This window comes from Staurois parvus, unplaced genomic scaffold (assembly GCF_062004578.1).
Source record: "Staurois parvus isolate SC_StPar_1 unplaced genomic scaffold, SC_StPar_1.0 ptg000420l, whole genome shotgun sequence".
Taxonomy (NCBI): Eukaryota; Metazoa; Chordata; class Amphibia; order Anura; family Ranidae; genus Staurois; species Staurois parvus.
In genome coordinates this window covers 1,402,305-1,416,701 of record NW_028318216.1, presented here as the reverse complement: position 1 = coordinate 1,416,701, position 14,397 = coordinate 1,402,305, and the positions used below count along the sequence as shown (strand labels likewise).

General features: G+C 39.3%; 1 protein-coding gene across 4 annotated transcripts in view; it reads right to left on the bottom strand.

Moving 5' to 3' along the window:
• ADD2 (adducin 2) overlaps positions 1-14,397 on the bottom strand; it is a 130,323-nt gene that overhangs the window by 8,723 nt on the left and 107,203 nt on the right. For 3 of the 4 annotated variants that reach the window (XM_089687169.1, XM_089687171.1, XM_089687170.1), the window contains 3 exons: positions 12,908-12,997; positions 9,454-9,619; positions 8,175-8,294 (listed from right to left, as the gene is read on the bottom strand). In XM_089687169.1, the coding sequence (XP_089543295.1) occupies positions 8,175-8,294; positions 9,454-9,619; positions 12,908-12,997 (376 nt within the window). Of the gene's footprint in view, positions 1-7,445; positions 7,480-8,174; positions 8,295-9,453; positions 9,620-12,907; positions 12,998-14,397 lie in introns of all 4 variants that reach the window. The other variant, XM_089687173.1, reaches the window with a different exon arrangement.

Here is a 14,397-nt window from a genome sequence, read left to right as displayed (position 1 = left end):
CACATAGGAAGCAGGAGCTGCATAAGCCAATATTTCCTCTGTAGCACCCGCTCCTATCCCAGATGGAGTGATACCAAATTCACTTCACCTGGGACCTTTCTAGTATCCTAGAGATGCCAGTAGAAGCTGGAAGAAAAAAAGGTCAGTTTATTAAACATCACACAATTTTTCAATGGGCAAATTAGCATTTTAAAAAAATGGTGCTTTCACACTGATCCTCAGGTGCCACAAAGTGCACCTATGGCTTTTCTGTGGGTTAACTGCACCAAGCCATAGACTTCTATTATATCGTGCGAGTTTGGTGCCCTTTCTGAAAGTGCATCAAAACTCCTGAATGCAGGCATTTTGGTGCACTTTCAGAAAGTGCACCACACCTGCAAGATGTAATAGGAATCTACGGCAAAGCACAGCTGACCCACAGGAAAGATGCAGGTGCATTACACTGCCCCAGTGGTGAGGGTAAATCCAAGCACAACAGTGTGAAAGCAGCCTTATAGGGAACTCAAGACAGTAAGGGCTCATTTACATTTGTTGTTTGGGGGGGGGGGGGGGGGGGGGTAATACTCCATAGTTGAGACCACACACCCTCAACCACTGGTGTAGCATTAAAGATCGCAATGGCGACCCTATCCCATGCTCCAGGGGGCCCCTGCAGCCTCCCTGTCACATTATGTTTTACATTTGAACTGGAGGGGTGGCATATACAGGAACCAATCCTCTCCATTTTCCTTCTGCAACCGCTGAAAGCCGGCTTTTTTTCCTCTCCCTCCTGCCAGAATTCAGTGGCTGCAGGAGGAAAATGCTCATTATGCTATTCAAAATAAAAAATAAAAATTCTGAACCATTTAATTTCATTGTGGCCCACGACCAGTTACCAAATCATTGTCCCTCACTCTTATGTTTCAGTTTTTTGTATTGTGGTTCATAAAGAACAAGTCATGCTCACAAATTGCCAATGCAGGGGCCATGTTTTGAGAAGGTTTAAAAGAACCGGTGAGAATATATATATGCCTGATAGCCAATGCCAGGCAACATTAAGCCACAGGGCTGGAAACTTGTGGCAATCAAAAAAACACAACCATGACCCCAGGACGAGGTCACCATCGATACAGGAGGAGCCCCCTTATGTGGCCTTCACTCTTCAAAAGGCTGAGCATCCCTGGCCTAACCCATGGTTATACTATGTGGCTGCACAATTACAGAAAACGATAGACAGCATAGCTCGGGATTATGGGACAAATAACTCTAATCCTGATTCAAAAATGGCAATTTTTTGGTCCAAAATAGAGAATATTACCTTAGGGCTGGAAACGCTATTAATTTGCAAATCTAACAAGCTGCTCCCAACATATGGCCATTGCAAAAAATTTGGAATAAAACATTACCTTGAACTGTGCTTAATTTGTTGACTTTTCAATAGGGCACAGATAGTAAGGTACTCCAACTTACAATGGTGTAAGCAGGCACCTTCTATTTCATTGGTAATTAAACGTTTAAAATGATTGATAGGTTCACTTGATACATTATACCAAACACTGCACAGCCATTGCAGTTTTAGAAACAGGAAACAGATACAGAGAGAAAGAGGATCAGCTATTAGCTACCTAGCGACAGAAAGAGAACAAGGTAAAAATACAAGGAAAAAAGGAAGTAGGGACAGGAGGGACAGGTAGGAAGATTTCAAGACAGTGCGTGCCTGCTGCCTCTAATTTCTGGATGTGTCACCATCACAAGAAGAAGCTCACGTGCCTTTTAAAGGCAAATTCATGTGGTATGTGCTTCTGGTTTTCTGTTCTCCATTTAAACTGCAGTGTACTAAATGGCTCTAGTGACTGTGCGGTAACTTAAAAATAAATCTTGCTTGCCGCAGCTTTGATGCGCTCCCATCAAAACACTCTATATAGAGCTCAATGTAACACGTAAAGTGAACCTAAAACACACTGCACCAATGATAATACGCTGGAAATATTGGGGTTGATGTACTTAAATCAGTGGTCTCCAAACTGCAGCCCAGGGGCCAAGAGTGGCCCTTGGATTGCTCTTATCTGGCCCTTTGGGCACTATTTTATCCACTGATACCAACAGTGGGGTATAGTTCCCCTCGCTGACACCAGTGAAGGGGCACAATTTCTCCCAGTGATACCAATAAAGGAGCCAAATTATTATTATTATTATTATTATTACTACGAGTTTATATAGCGCCAAAGGGTTTGCTCAGCGCTGTACAATAGGGGGGACAATACATGGCACAGTACAACAACAACAAACAATGTACGAGGGGTAAGAGGGCCCTACTCTTACGAGCTTACAAATGACACCAATGTTCCTCCCAGTGACACCAACAATAGGACCCAATGACACCAATGATTGGACATAATTCCTCCCAGTGACACCAATAATGGGGCCCAAAGACAGCAATGATGGGACACAATTCCTCCTATTGACACCAACAAAGGGGCCCAAAGACACCAATGATGGGAAACAATTCCTCCCAATGATACCAACAAAGGGGCCCAATACCACCAATGATGGTGTCACTGAGAAGAATTGTGTTCCATCATTGGTGGCATTGGGCCCCTTTGTTGGTGTCACTGAGAGGAATTGTGTCCCAACAATGGTGCCCGATGACACCAATGATGGGACACAATTCCTCACAATGACACCCATGATGGGGCACTATTTTTATATTGACACCAACAGTGGGCCTCAAAGACACAAAGGATGGGTCACAATTCCTCCCACTGACACCAACGATGGGGCATTTTTTTTTCCCCACTAACATCTGTACCTATTCTACTCCCAATGGGCACAGTCTGGCCCTTCTAAAGTCTGAATGCCAGTAAACTGGCCCTTTGTTTAGAAAGTTTAGAGACCCATGACTTAAAGTGTTACTAAACCTGGGACCCTGCATTCACTATGTCTGGTCTCCCACAGTACACAGAACATGGAAATGCAATTATTTTAGTAAATATAGACTGCTAAATACCTTTCAACAGTTACAGCAGTCTTGTGACTTCTGTTAGTGTCTAGCAGTGCACTGGTTAAACCTTGTAGGAGGAATTGTCATTCTTCCCTGATTGTCCTATGAAACTGCATGACCTCTGACCCTGTGGGCAGTGCTTATTGACCCTGTGCTGATCACATGCACCCTCCCAAGAAAAAAAAAAAACCTCTCTAGCAATACACACCAAACTGATCATGTGCAGCCTGCTCCCAAAGCTCTGTTCTATCAGCAGATGGATTGGGAACAGTAGAAGAAGGGTAGGATCAGAGAAGACAGGATCAAACATCCTTTTTGCACAATGCAGAGGATTAACCCCTTATATTCCACTATAACCAGCATGTTTTACTGCATATACAGAATGATTTTACTGTTGTGGGTCTAGTAACACTTTAAGGCAAATAGACTGCTCATTTTGCAAAGGAAGTTGAACATTGCAATAGAATTTTCCCCAGAGCTTAGTAAATGAGGTGAAGCTCTGCTGACTTCCATCATTCAATTATATGCAAGCAAAAATGCAGTTTTTTCCTAGCATGTTTGCAAAGTGAAATTTCACCATATTCACTAAACTCTGGGGAAGATTCTCATGCAAAGTGCAACTTCCCTTGCAAAGTGAACAGCCTGTTTGTCTTTAATGAATCAACTCCATTGCGCCTCAAAGTCCAGCCACACTAGACTTGTGGTTTTTTTTTTCATTTGTTTTCTCCATTCATATTTTGCCAAGGATAAAAAAGCCAATACACCATAGCAGAGAAGTGATTCTGACTGGTCTATATTCTGCATGTTAGACAAAAAGTTAAATATGGATTCATATATCTGTAGACAACTATTAATTATATTATTAGTCTGCATTTACGAAATACATTACTGCTGACCTTTTATTACTTCCCAGTGGCTGGCTCTGGAATGCTTCCCAATAGTACCTGATGTCCAGCAACAATTTTAAGTTTTGGTAACAAAGGGGCCACTAGTGTTTATTGAGCCCAAGGGACTATTTTGCCTCAAGATTTGATATCCGATGCTGGCAAGTACATTGTTGCGCAAAGTGTTGAACATTTACAAGCAGTTATATATAAATAAATACAGAAGTTCCGTGTTAACAAGTGTTAAACAAATGCTGGTTAGCTTGTTATTTTACAGTAGGTGTGTTAGTCACTTTAAGGCTTAAAACAATATTAAACCCCAAACCAAAAATGTTATATATTGCAGTTTACCAATCACTAGATGCGGTAGCTGCATTAGCTTTCTTTTTTTAGGCTTTTCCCCTGTTTTCAGGGTGATCTGGCCGTTAATACACCTCCACTTTGGATGAAGAAGCACAGGGGGCACCTTTGGACAGCAGCATTGACAGTCTGGGGGGAGAGGAGTTTTAGATGCACTAGCAGATTTAGATGCGCTAACAAATTGAAACTAAAATAAAAGCTGATTATTGTAAGCACCCCTGCCAGTGGTTTGTCGCATCCCTTCGCTGATACATCTGTACATTGTTTAAAAAAACAACAGACTTGGTGGATGGATCATCAGATGAAAATAGAAGAAAGAAAGCCTAAAAAGAAAACTAATACAGCCATCACATCTAAGAATTGGTAAGATGCAATATAATTCATGTTTGCTTTTGGGTTTAATACTGCTTTCATTTAGTAAGGCATGCAAAGAGCAATAATGATGTACAAAGTGCAGTAACCTGCTGGTAGCTGATGAGTTCATTATTTCAGAATGGTATGAATAGTAGAAAATGATTGCTAAGTGGCTACTATGGACTACAGCACTTTGCACAAGGCTCTATGCCTTATCAAGTAAACCTGCATGGATCAGAGTCATTAGTCAGCCATATATTTAAAGAGCCATCAAACATAAGAATATATTTTTTGGGGGCTTATTCAATAGGCTACTTCACTGATGACTTGCAAAACATGTTTGTCCACAGCCACCAATGAGGATTCAATTAACTGAAGTCCTCTCATAAAATATTATTCTAATCGTTTGCTACATGTTAATGCTTTGGAAATATAATTTCATAATCATAATACGCATATATAACATAAAAGAGCTACTAATAACAATAATAAATGTATGTGTTACTGGGAAGCCTATCCTGCCTTCAGCTAATAATGGAATCTTCTATTCCTCCTACCAGTCCATCCCCCACAGTTATTACCTTTTATACCACTAGCCCTCCCTCTTAGATTGTAAGCTCCAAGGAGCAGGGCCCTCCTAACCCTCTTGTATTGAACTGTATTGTCTCTCGTTATATTGTAAAGCGCTGAGCAAACTGTTGGTGCTGTATAAATCCTGTATAATAATAATAATAATAATACAGGGGTAACTTTGAGCGTAGACCTCAAGAACCAGCAAATTCTGTGGCTAGTACTGAGGTCCAGCTGGTGGAGGCTTCTGCTGACTATTGCAGCGTCAGTGGTTGCTGGTATTTCATTTCTTTTATTTAACAGTGATTCATGAATAAAAAGTACAATAGTAGTTTTCATTCATAAATGAATGCAGAGTACGAGATGTCAAACTGAATCCTGTAGACTCAGTCAAACAGTCCTGCAGATTACAGAGGGGAAAAAAACAGCTCTCCTTGCATATTTTTATTGATTACGGGTTACTTACATAGGGCTATCAATTTATGTATCTGTTTACATATATATTATTCATTCACATCAGTCTCTGCTTTCAAGGAGCTTACAATCTAAGGTCCCTAACTCAAATTCATACATACACATTCTAGGACCAATTTAGACAGGAGCCAATTAACCTACCAGCATATCTTTGGAGAGTGAGGGCCACACAGGCACAGAGAGAACATGCAAACTCCAGACAGGTAGTGCAGTGGTTGGGATTCGAACTCTAGTACTGCCATAATCATCAGAGCTCTTTAACAGGCAGGTGCTTTGCAGTTTACCCCTGGTTCACATATATGCAGCTGTGCAGGCTGCGTTTTGCGTGGGCACGAGAGCCAATTAATTTGAATGGACTCCCGTGACACGCAGGGAAGAAGTCCCTGCACTTCTTCAGAAAACGCAACCCGCACAGGAACCTCGGTTCCCAGTATGGTTGCATTTTCCAGTGCGGGCGGCGTGCCGTTAGAACGAATGGCACCCGTCCGCGGGTCCGCATTCCTCTGTGTGGGTGGTGTGCACGGATTTCTGTGCGGATCCGCAGCGGTACCACCCGCACATATGTGAACCTAGCCTTACAGAGCAAGCAGCTGTCACACTGACAGTGGAGCAGATTGCCACTGGTTACACAGGCAGAGCCAGGTTCCAGAGCCAGTGTAATTTGGAGGACTGAGCTGTTAATTTGAACAAGGCTATGAACTGAATAAGGACTATCAGTTATAGAAGCTCAGCAACAGCATAATGCAAGATACAGCTGGGCAATAGAGAGCAGGAGAGGCTCCGGTCTAAGCTGCACCCCTCACAGTGCAGCACCCAGGGCAGGTGCCACCTCAGCCCAGCCCTGTAGTCAGCAGTGTATTTAAAAATATTTCTCCCACCTCCGCTATAAAGCCTACTTCCAGCTACATATTATTTTTTTAGTTTTGGATAGAATGGAAAAGAGTTCAAATTTAAATGTTGTTTTTTGTCTATGATCCCCATGTAGGGATCTCCCCTTACTTCCTGTCCTTCCTATTATGCCTTTACAAGAAATAAGGGGTGGGGTTGTTAATAAAAATATTAATAGATTAAAAGTTCTGACCCTTCCTCATTCTAAAAATGCGTTTTGGTCTGTGTTCCTGTTGGAGAGACTTATCATCATTCCCTGTTTTGACTGGAAATCTCACTAATAGGGATACAGACAGTAAAAGAAAGCCCCAACAAAGGTTCTAACTCCACACCACACATCCAAAATGAGGTAAACCAGTTTTTGGTTGGAGTTGTTTCATTGCTTATTTTTTCTAATAGTGTTCTGTAACTACATATTCATTTAAGAATGTTAATAAAAACTCTTTTATGTAAATTAGTCATTCAACTTATATGTTGTGGCCCTTTAAATAACAGCATTTAACATGCATTAGTACCCAGGTCCTGTGTAATGAAAATCCTCGGTGTACAGAAGGTAATATCACTCATCTACAAGGCAACCCACATGTGCTGCCATTATAGTCTTTTAGGGTGATCTGTGTTACCATTGAATGTAGTTTGCAAGCTGTGGATACCATGCAGTAAACAGTTTTCTTTTTAATATATAAAGGTGGATTTTAGAAGAGTATCCATGGTTTATAGGAAAGTCCAATTCAGACAAGGAGAATCTGCAAGTAAATATTTTTTGTGAGCTCCAATTAAGTAGATTTATTTGTTTCACAATAACTCAGATGGTAGAAAAACTGTTTAGCGTACATGATAACTACGGAGCTGCATTGTAAAATAGGAGAATGGTTTCTGGGAAAGCAGAAGCAAAAGAGGGGTGGACAACAGCAAGCCAGACCATCTATACTTACTACAGAGACAGGTATTCAGAGTCTGAGGTGACTCCTGCCATGAGACAGCACATGGAAAGAGAAGGGGAAACATTGTGGCGACACACACACACACACAAAGACACAATGACAACGTATGATCACAATGGATATTGATAGAGCTGAAGTGGGAAGAGAAGATAAGGACAGAAGCACTGAGAGCAATATTCCAAGGATAGACCTGTTAAGTGACAGAGCTCAGTTCCCGTCAGTGTATCATAATTAATTATATAACTGCGCATGGCTATACAATGCTACTCTTTTAAATCATACACAATGTAGAGAGTCCATATGAAGTTATTCTCCACTCAGTTGCAGCTTTCTCTTGCCTGTTGCTGTCTCCTAAAACTGATGTAAATACTTCCTTGACAACTATCTTTATGGTTTAACTGTCCAAGGAAAATGATTATTAAGAAATAACATACACACATTTCAAGATATAACTTGTGTGAATGAAAGATAATCTGCAGGTGAGCTTATAAAATGTACTTTTACTTAACGACATTGCTATGAATAGATCATTGAATTTTGATTTAATTTTATAAAGATTATCCACTGACATATCACTAACAAAGACTTCACTTTGTGTGGTGTATGGATTTAACAAGAACATTCCATATTTTAGGACTAAGTATCTAGAAACACATTCAATTTATGCTACAGTCTACAAAAAACTGTCTGCATCAGAACACATGTAAACTAAGTACCTACCTTCGGATGATTTGGAAGGAGACACAGCCAGAGCAGTGGTCTTTGTGGGACTTCTTACAGGAGAGGTGGGTGGTGTTACAAGTGATGGTTGAGAATCATCCTCAAAACCTTCCTTATCTCCTGCATTTGTAGGCACAGAAAGTATGTGTTTATCTCTCATAAAACTCATAAAAAAAACATTCCCATGCAGAGAGCACAGCTCATTGAGATGTAGCACACTTATTTATTCTAACCTAAACCTGGGAAACCTCACAGGGCAATAACTCTAGTTCAGTTGTCTCCAAACTGTGCTAGATGTGGCCCTTTGCTTGCCTTTATCCGGCCCTTGGGGCACTATTCCTCCCACTGGTGCCTATGATGGGGCACCATTCCTCCCTAAGACACCAACAATGGGGCACTATGCTTGCCACTGATACCAACACTGGGGCAATATTCCTCCAACTGATACCAACATTGACGCACTATTCCTTCCAATACAACCAGTGAAAGGTTATTGCTTACTCTCATTGATGGCAGGTAATTTTCTACTCCCCCCTAAAGCCTGAAGAGCAGTAAACTGGCCATTTTTTTTAGAACGTTTGTTGACCACTGCTCTAGATGATGAATAAAAACTGTAGGAATGGAAAAGTGCCTGTGTTGTTAATATCTGCCAGATTCTTACATTCATTCATTAACTAAAACTAGAAACATGATCCTGAAATATGTTGATATGGGTGACATGCCATATATACCTTTAAGAACTGTTCTACATGGATATATGATGACAAAGCAAATATGGAAGTAAATGTCATGCAGCAATTTATATTTTGAGGCTATGCAGACAGGAAGCTTGATCACATTGCTTAGGCTCTTATCAATCCACCTGTGCACATGTAGGATTATCTATAACTCATGCAGTGTTGATAGAAGCAGGACCCTTTGGTGCCAGTATGTTTGGGTGCAGGAAGGTTAGTCTTTGGCCCAGTGCGTACCAGTGGTGCAAGGGAAGGGAGTATGAAAACAATGGATTACATTTAATTAGAGAGAGTTATAGTAAGGTTTGTGGTTGCAGTAAAGTGTTAGTATGAAGGGTAATGTTAGGGTTAGGACAGGTTGGAAACCCTATATAATCAATTTTGTTTTCCCCTGATAAGTTGGTGAAGGAGGAGTCTGTGGTGTCCCATCCTTACTTTGAAAAGGTAAACACAAATGGTCAAGTGGTTTATGGCTACATTTAAGACTGTTCTTCATCATATACCGAAGCTATCTAGCTGGATCATGAATTACAGGTTATGCCTACCATCAAGAGCAAGTTTTTTCCTCTCAACCTCTTTTTTATACTCTTCCAGCTCCTGGTCTGTCAGCTGGCTGAATGGGTTAGGTGGCTCTGGTTCAGGCAAGACCTCTTCCACTGGCTGCTCCTTGAGCTCTGCTTCTGTTTTGGTAGCTAGATGACTGTCTGCAGACTACAAGTACAGGGTTGGATTAAAGATTTACAGTAAAGTACAGAACTGCCTAAAAATAGAAGATATTCACAAATCACCACCTGTAATTTGCCCAAAGCAGGCCAAGCATGCATAAATAGGTGTAAAGATGATTGATTTCCAAGTGAAGACACCAGATTGCACTGTTGCTAGTAAATTGATTTGATTTTGAGTCTGATCTGACTTAAAAGGTACAATGCACTTTAAAAAAGGTAGCATGTGCTCTTCTGTGTTTGGTTGACTGTAAAATTGATAACACACGATCCCAAATCTTTCTATTTCGTTTTATTGTCTCTCATTTTTTTTTAATTTAGTAGGCTCCAGAACATTTTCAACAAACTTGCAAAGTCTGGGCTTTGCTGATTCTACTTGAGCTAATAAAAAGTGTTTTATATAGCACAGGAATTGGCTCCCAATGCCAAAATTTTCTCACATTTAGTTTATGAGCCAGAGAACAAAATTATCTATGTGATTTTCTATGGAAAAAAAGATGAAAGAATTCACTTTATTCAAAACAGTCTTTCTCTAATATAACAGCAAATGGTGAAATGATGGGGCAGGAAGAGTCATTCTAGGAGCTACAATAAAAAGATCTTATGTGATATACCATATAATAATAATACTACCAATACCGTGCCCTTTTAAGTGAAAATTTCCACAAAAATCATCCAGTGATCAGTGAACCCAAAATAAATTACAACAGTGATAGTGATGAAAAATAAAAAAAAAAATATAAAAATAAATCAATATTTCCAACTATTGGGAATATATAATATATAATCAATTCCAAAAAATATATTAGTGCATCTCCAAGAAATATGAACTCACGTGTACATCAATACACGCGTGTATCCATAAGTACCCCCATTCAGTGAAAAACAATGTGCATACAGGTGAAAAAAGTGCAATAACACACAACACAAAAATTATATATTTCTGTGCTTATAAAGTCCAAACACATAGATGATCACACTCCAATCACAAACTCGTGCTGATATTAGTGAGACAGTGGGACAGCCTCTCACCTTAAAACTTCGACCCTTGCGGGTCAAAACACTTAAATAGGATCCCTCTCACAGATCCTTCAGGACAGTTGTCACTCAGTTGGCTCCTCTCCAGACAAGATCAAACGCTGCACTAATAACTCATATAAAACATAAAACACATGCCTCCATTGTGTAGTATGTTTAATTGCCAATATTTAGACAATGACAAGTAAATTGCGCACTCACATTAGATAGCAGACATCACAACTTCAACCTCATGCTTTTGGATGTGATGAATATGTATGGGTGTACACAGGTGTACCAAGATGGCCGCCACGCCGGAAGTGTGTCACTACGTCTGGCCAACGCGTTGCGTCACAATACCATGTGACTTCCTCAGGGCTCTGGGTATTGGCAATTAAACATACTACACAATGGAGGCATGTGTTTTATGTTTTATATGAGTTATTAGCGCAGCGTTTGATCTTGTCTAAAGAGGAGCCATTATTGGAGTGCTGACCTTTAGAGAGAGTTGTGTATGCAGTGGGAACAAATCTGTGGAGTGACAACCGTCCTGAAGGATCTGTGAGAAGGATCCTATTTAAGTGTTTTGACCCGCAAGGGTCGAAGTTTTAAGGTGAGAGGCTGATCTAGCCGGTGGTTGGATATTTTGTCAACAATCAACCCACTGTCTCACTAATATCAGCACGAGTTTGTGATTGGAGTGTGATCATCTATGTGTTTGGACTTTATAAGCACAGAAATATATAATTTTTGTGTTGTGTGTTATTGCACTTTTTTCACCTGTATGCACATTGTTTTTCACTGAATGGGGGTACTTATGGATACACGCGTGTATTGATGTACACGTGAGTTCATATTTCTTGGAGATGCACTAATATATTTTTTGGAATTGATTATATATTATATATTCCAAATAGTTGGAAATATTGATTTATTTTTATATATATATTTTTTTATTTTTCATCACTATCACTGTTGTAATTTATTTTGGGTTCACTGATCACTGGATGATTTTTGTGGAAATTTTCACTTAAAAGGGCACGGTATTGGTAGTATTATTATATGATATATCACATGATAAGTTATATATAATTATGATTTGATACACATATTGTGGGTTTATACACGGATAAATATTTTATATGAGTAGCGCTACATTTTACTTATTTATTAGTTCACGTATTCATTGGTATATGATTTAATGTTAGCAGCTTCTCTTGGTTTATAATTTTTTTGTTTGTTTTGAGCGCAGGAGGTTCACACCACTTCAATAAAAAGATCTTGCTACTGGTACCCCCATTAGATAAATAAAGTCAATTGATAATTCAAACTAGAGTGTGGACATGAGCCAGAGCCCTTATCGGCAGCAGGTGTTTTGTTATTTGAACTGATGATTCAAATTACCAGACTCTTCAAAGATCCTAAATGTCAGTCTTGAGTGGACGAACCATTTAGTGGTATTCTATAGTACAGTATAGAATAGACTTTGTATTTAGTTCCAACCATATGCTATACAGGAACCATATCAAAAACTGTTACTGCTAAACGTACTCAAGATGTACAGTATGTAAGCAAATACCGGAAGTCTATATTTTATCTATTACATTTTTACTGGAACACTTAAATGGGTATTAAACCCCTGAGGGAAAAAAAAATAAATGTAGAAACATACCTCGAGAAAATTAGACATCTCTGAACTTTGGGTCAAGCTGCTGTCAACTTTAACTATTTGCTATGCTCCATACATTTGGGGGTAGCGCCGCTATTATTACATTTATCATATATGGGTAGAGCGGATCCCAGTGTAAGATCTCCTGCTTCTGCTAATCACTGTACACAGAAATTAGTAATCTACAGTGTATCCTCCTATGGTCATTCACACCCCATGTGAAAATTCCAACAGAGACTGTATTTAATTCAGTGAAACTTGCTCTACTGAATTTTTTATTGAATGTACAAGTTTTTTTACACTGCTTTAAAGCTACAGCCTGCTTTAGTATGAGGAAGCTACTGTTGGCTTCATTTAGAAAGACAAGTTAGAGCTGACCACATATGCAGCAGATATGCATTGATGTGTAACTCTGCCAGGGCTGCCACTGCATGTTGTCTTATAATACTTCAGTCATGTATTTAGGGAACGTCTGAATCTGAAGACTTGGCACTTTTCTGCAGGCAAATAACATTAAATATATTTGGTGTTTTCAATGTATTTTACTATGATAATTTAAAATTGGCATATATATAAAAAAAATGCTTGTACCGGACTTCTGCTTTTATCAGTTATCACACTGGCTAATAACTGAGACTGTGGACCAGCAGACTTTACGTCTTGACGATTTTGCTCTCGGATCTGTAAAAAAAATAAAAATCACAATTATTAATAATCAAAGACAATGGTACAGTATAATGACCTACTGCCGTGCTACTAGTACTTTCTTTATCAATAAGAGCTCGCAAAAAAATTCAGTCCATGCCTATAAAAAAAATCATATATATGAAAAAAAGATTTAAAAACCAGTAGAATACCTTCTAAACATAAGATACTGTGCCCAAGGGTTATCTTCCATCCTATTCCATGCCACATCCTGACCCAGATTATGTACACAGTGGTAGATTTACTAAAAGCAAATAGAGTGTGCACTCTGTATTTCCTTTAAATAAATGTAAATGTGGTGAAGCTTCATCTTGTAAAGAATACCCAACTGGGTACGAAGAAAATAAAAAAAGCACTTTGCTTGCACATGATTGGGTAATGGAAATCAGGAGAGCTTCACCACATTTAATACGTTCTGTTGAAAATGAGTGCAACTGCACTTGGAAAGTGCACTGTCTATTTGCCTTTAGTAAATCCACCCAATGTAAATTTAGAAGCTGAACAGTGAGTATAATATGAACGAAACCAGCGCTCAAATCTTCATGATGACTAGGGGTACTCTAACTGTCATTTATTGAGGTGCAGCCCTTAGAAGATCGGGAAATCTTGGTACTGGTAAAGAAAAGGAAAACAGGGTGCACTCTCTTCGTGCATTACTGTGATAAAGAGTCAGTGGTGACGGGCCAAAGTGACGGTAGACCCTTATTGAGGTAGGCTAATGCGTTTTTGGAGACATACTCCCTTCTTCTAGCTCTGAAGGGAGTATGTCTCCCGAAACGCGTTAACCTACCTCAATAAGGGTCTACCGTCACCTCGGACCTTCACCACTGACTCTTTTTTTTTATCTGCCTTTGGTTTGTGAGTATGTAGTTTTATGCTTTTAAATAAATGTGTGTTTCACCACGGTAATGCATGAAGACAGTATGCCCTGTTTTGCTTTTCTTTAATCAGTATAATATAATGCATTATAAAATATTTGTATATTGATATTAAATGTTGTATTCTAATTTTATTACAGGTGGAAAAACTCATCAGTGCCTTTTTAATCGCCTTACATTTCACAGGCGGAGGTATTATACCACATACAGTATACCACACATGAAAACATTCACTTAAGTGATCACAAACAAAATTTTTAAAGTGCAAGTTTGAAATCCCTATCAATGATGGACACATGTATTAATATTTTCTTTTATTACACACTAACATTCTACAATTCCTTCTTGACTGGTTCTAATACTCTAAAACGGTTCTACAAACTTTCTAAAGAAAGGGACAGTTTATTATCCCTCAGGCTTTATAGGGGCCGAACTGTGGGCAGTGGGAGAAGAAAAGCCCTGGTGTCAGTGGGAGTAAATAGTGCCCAATATTTGCAC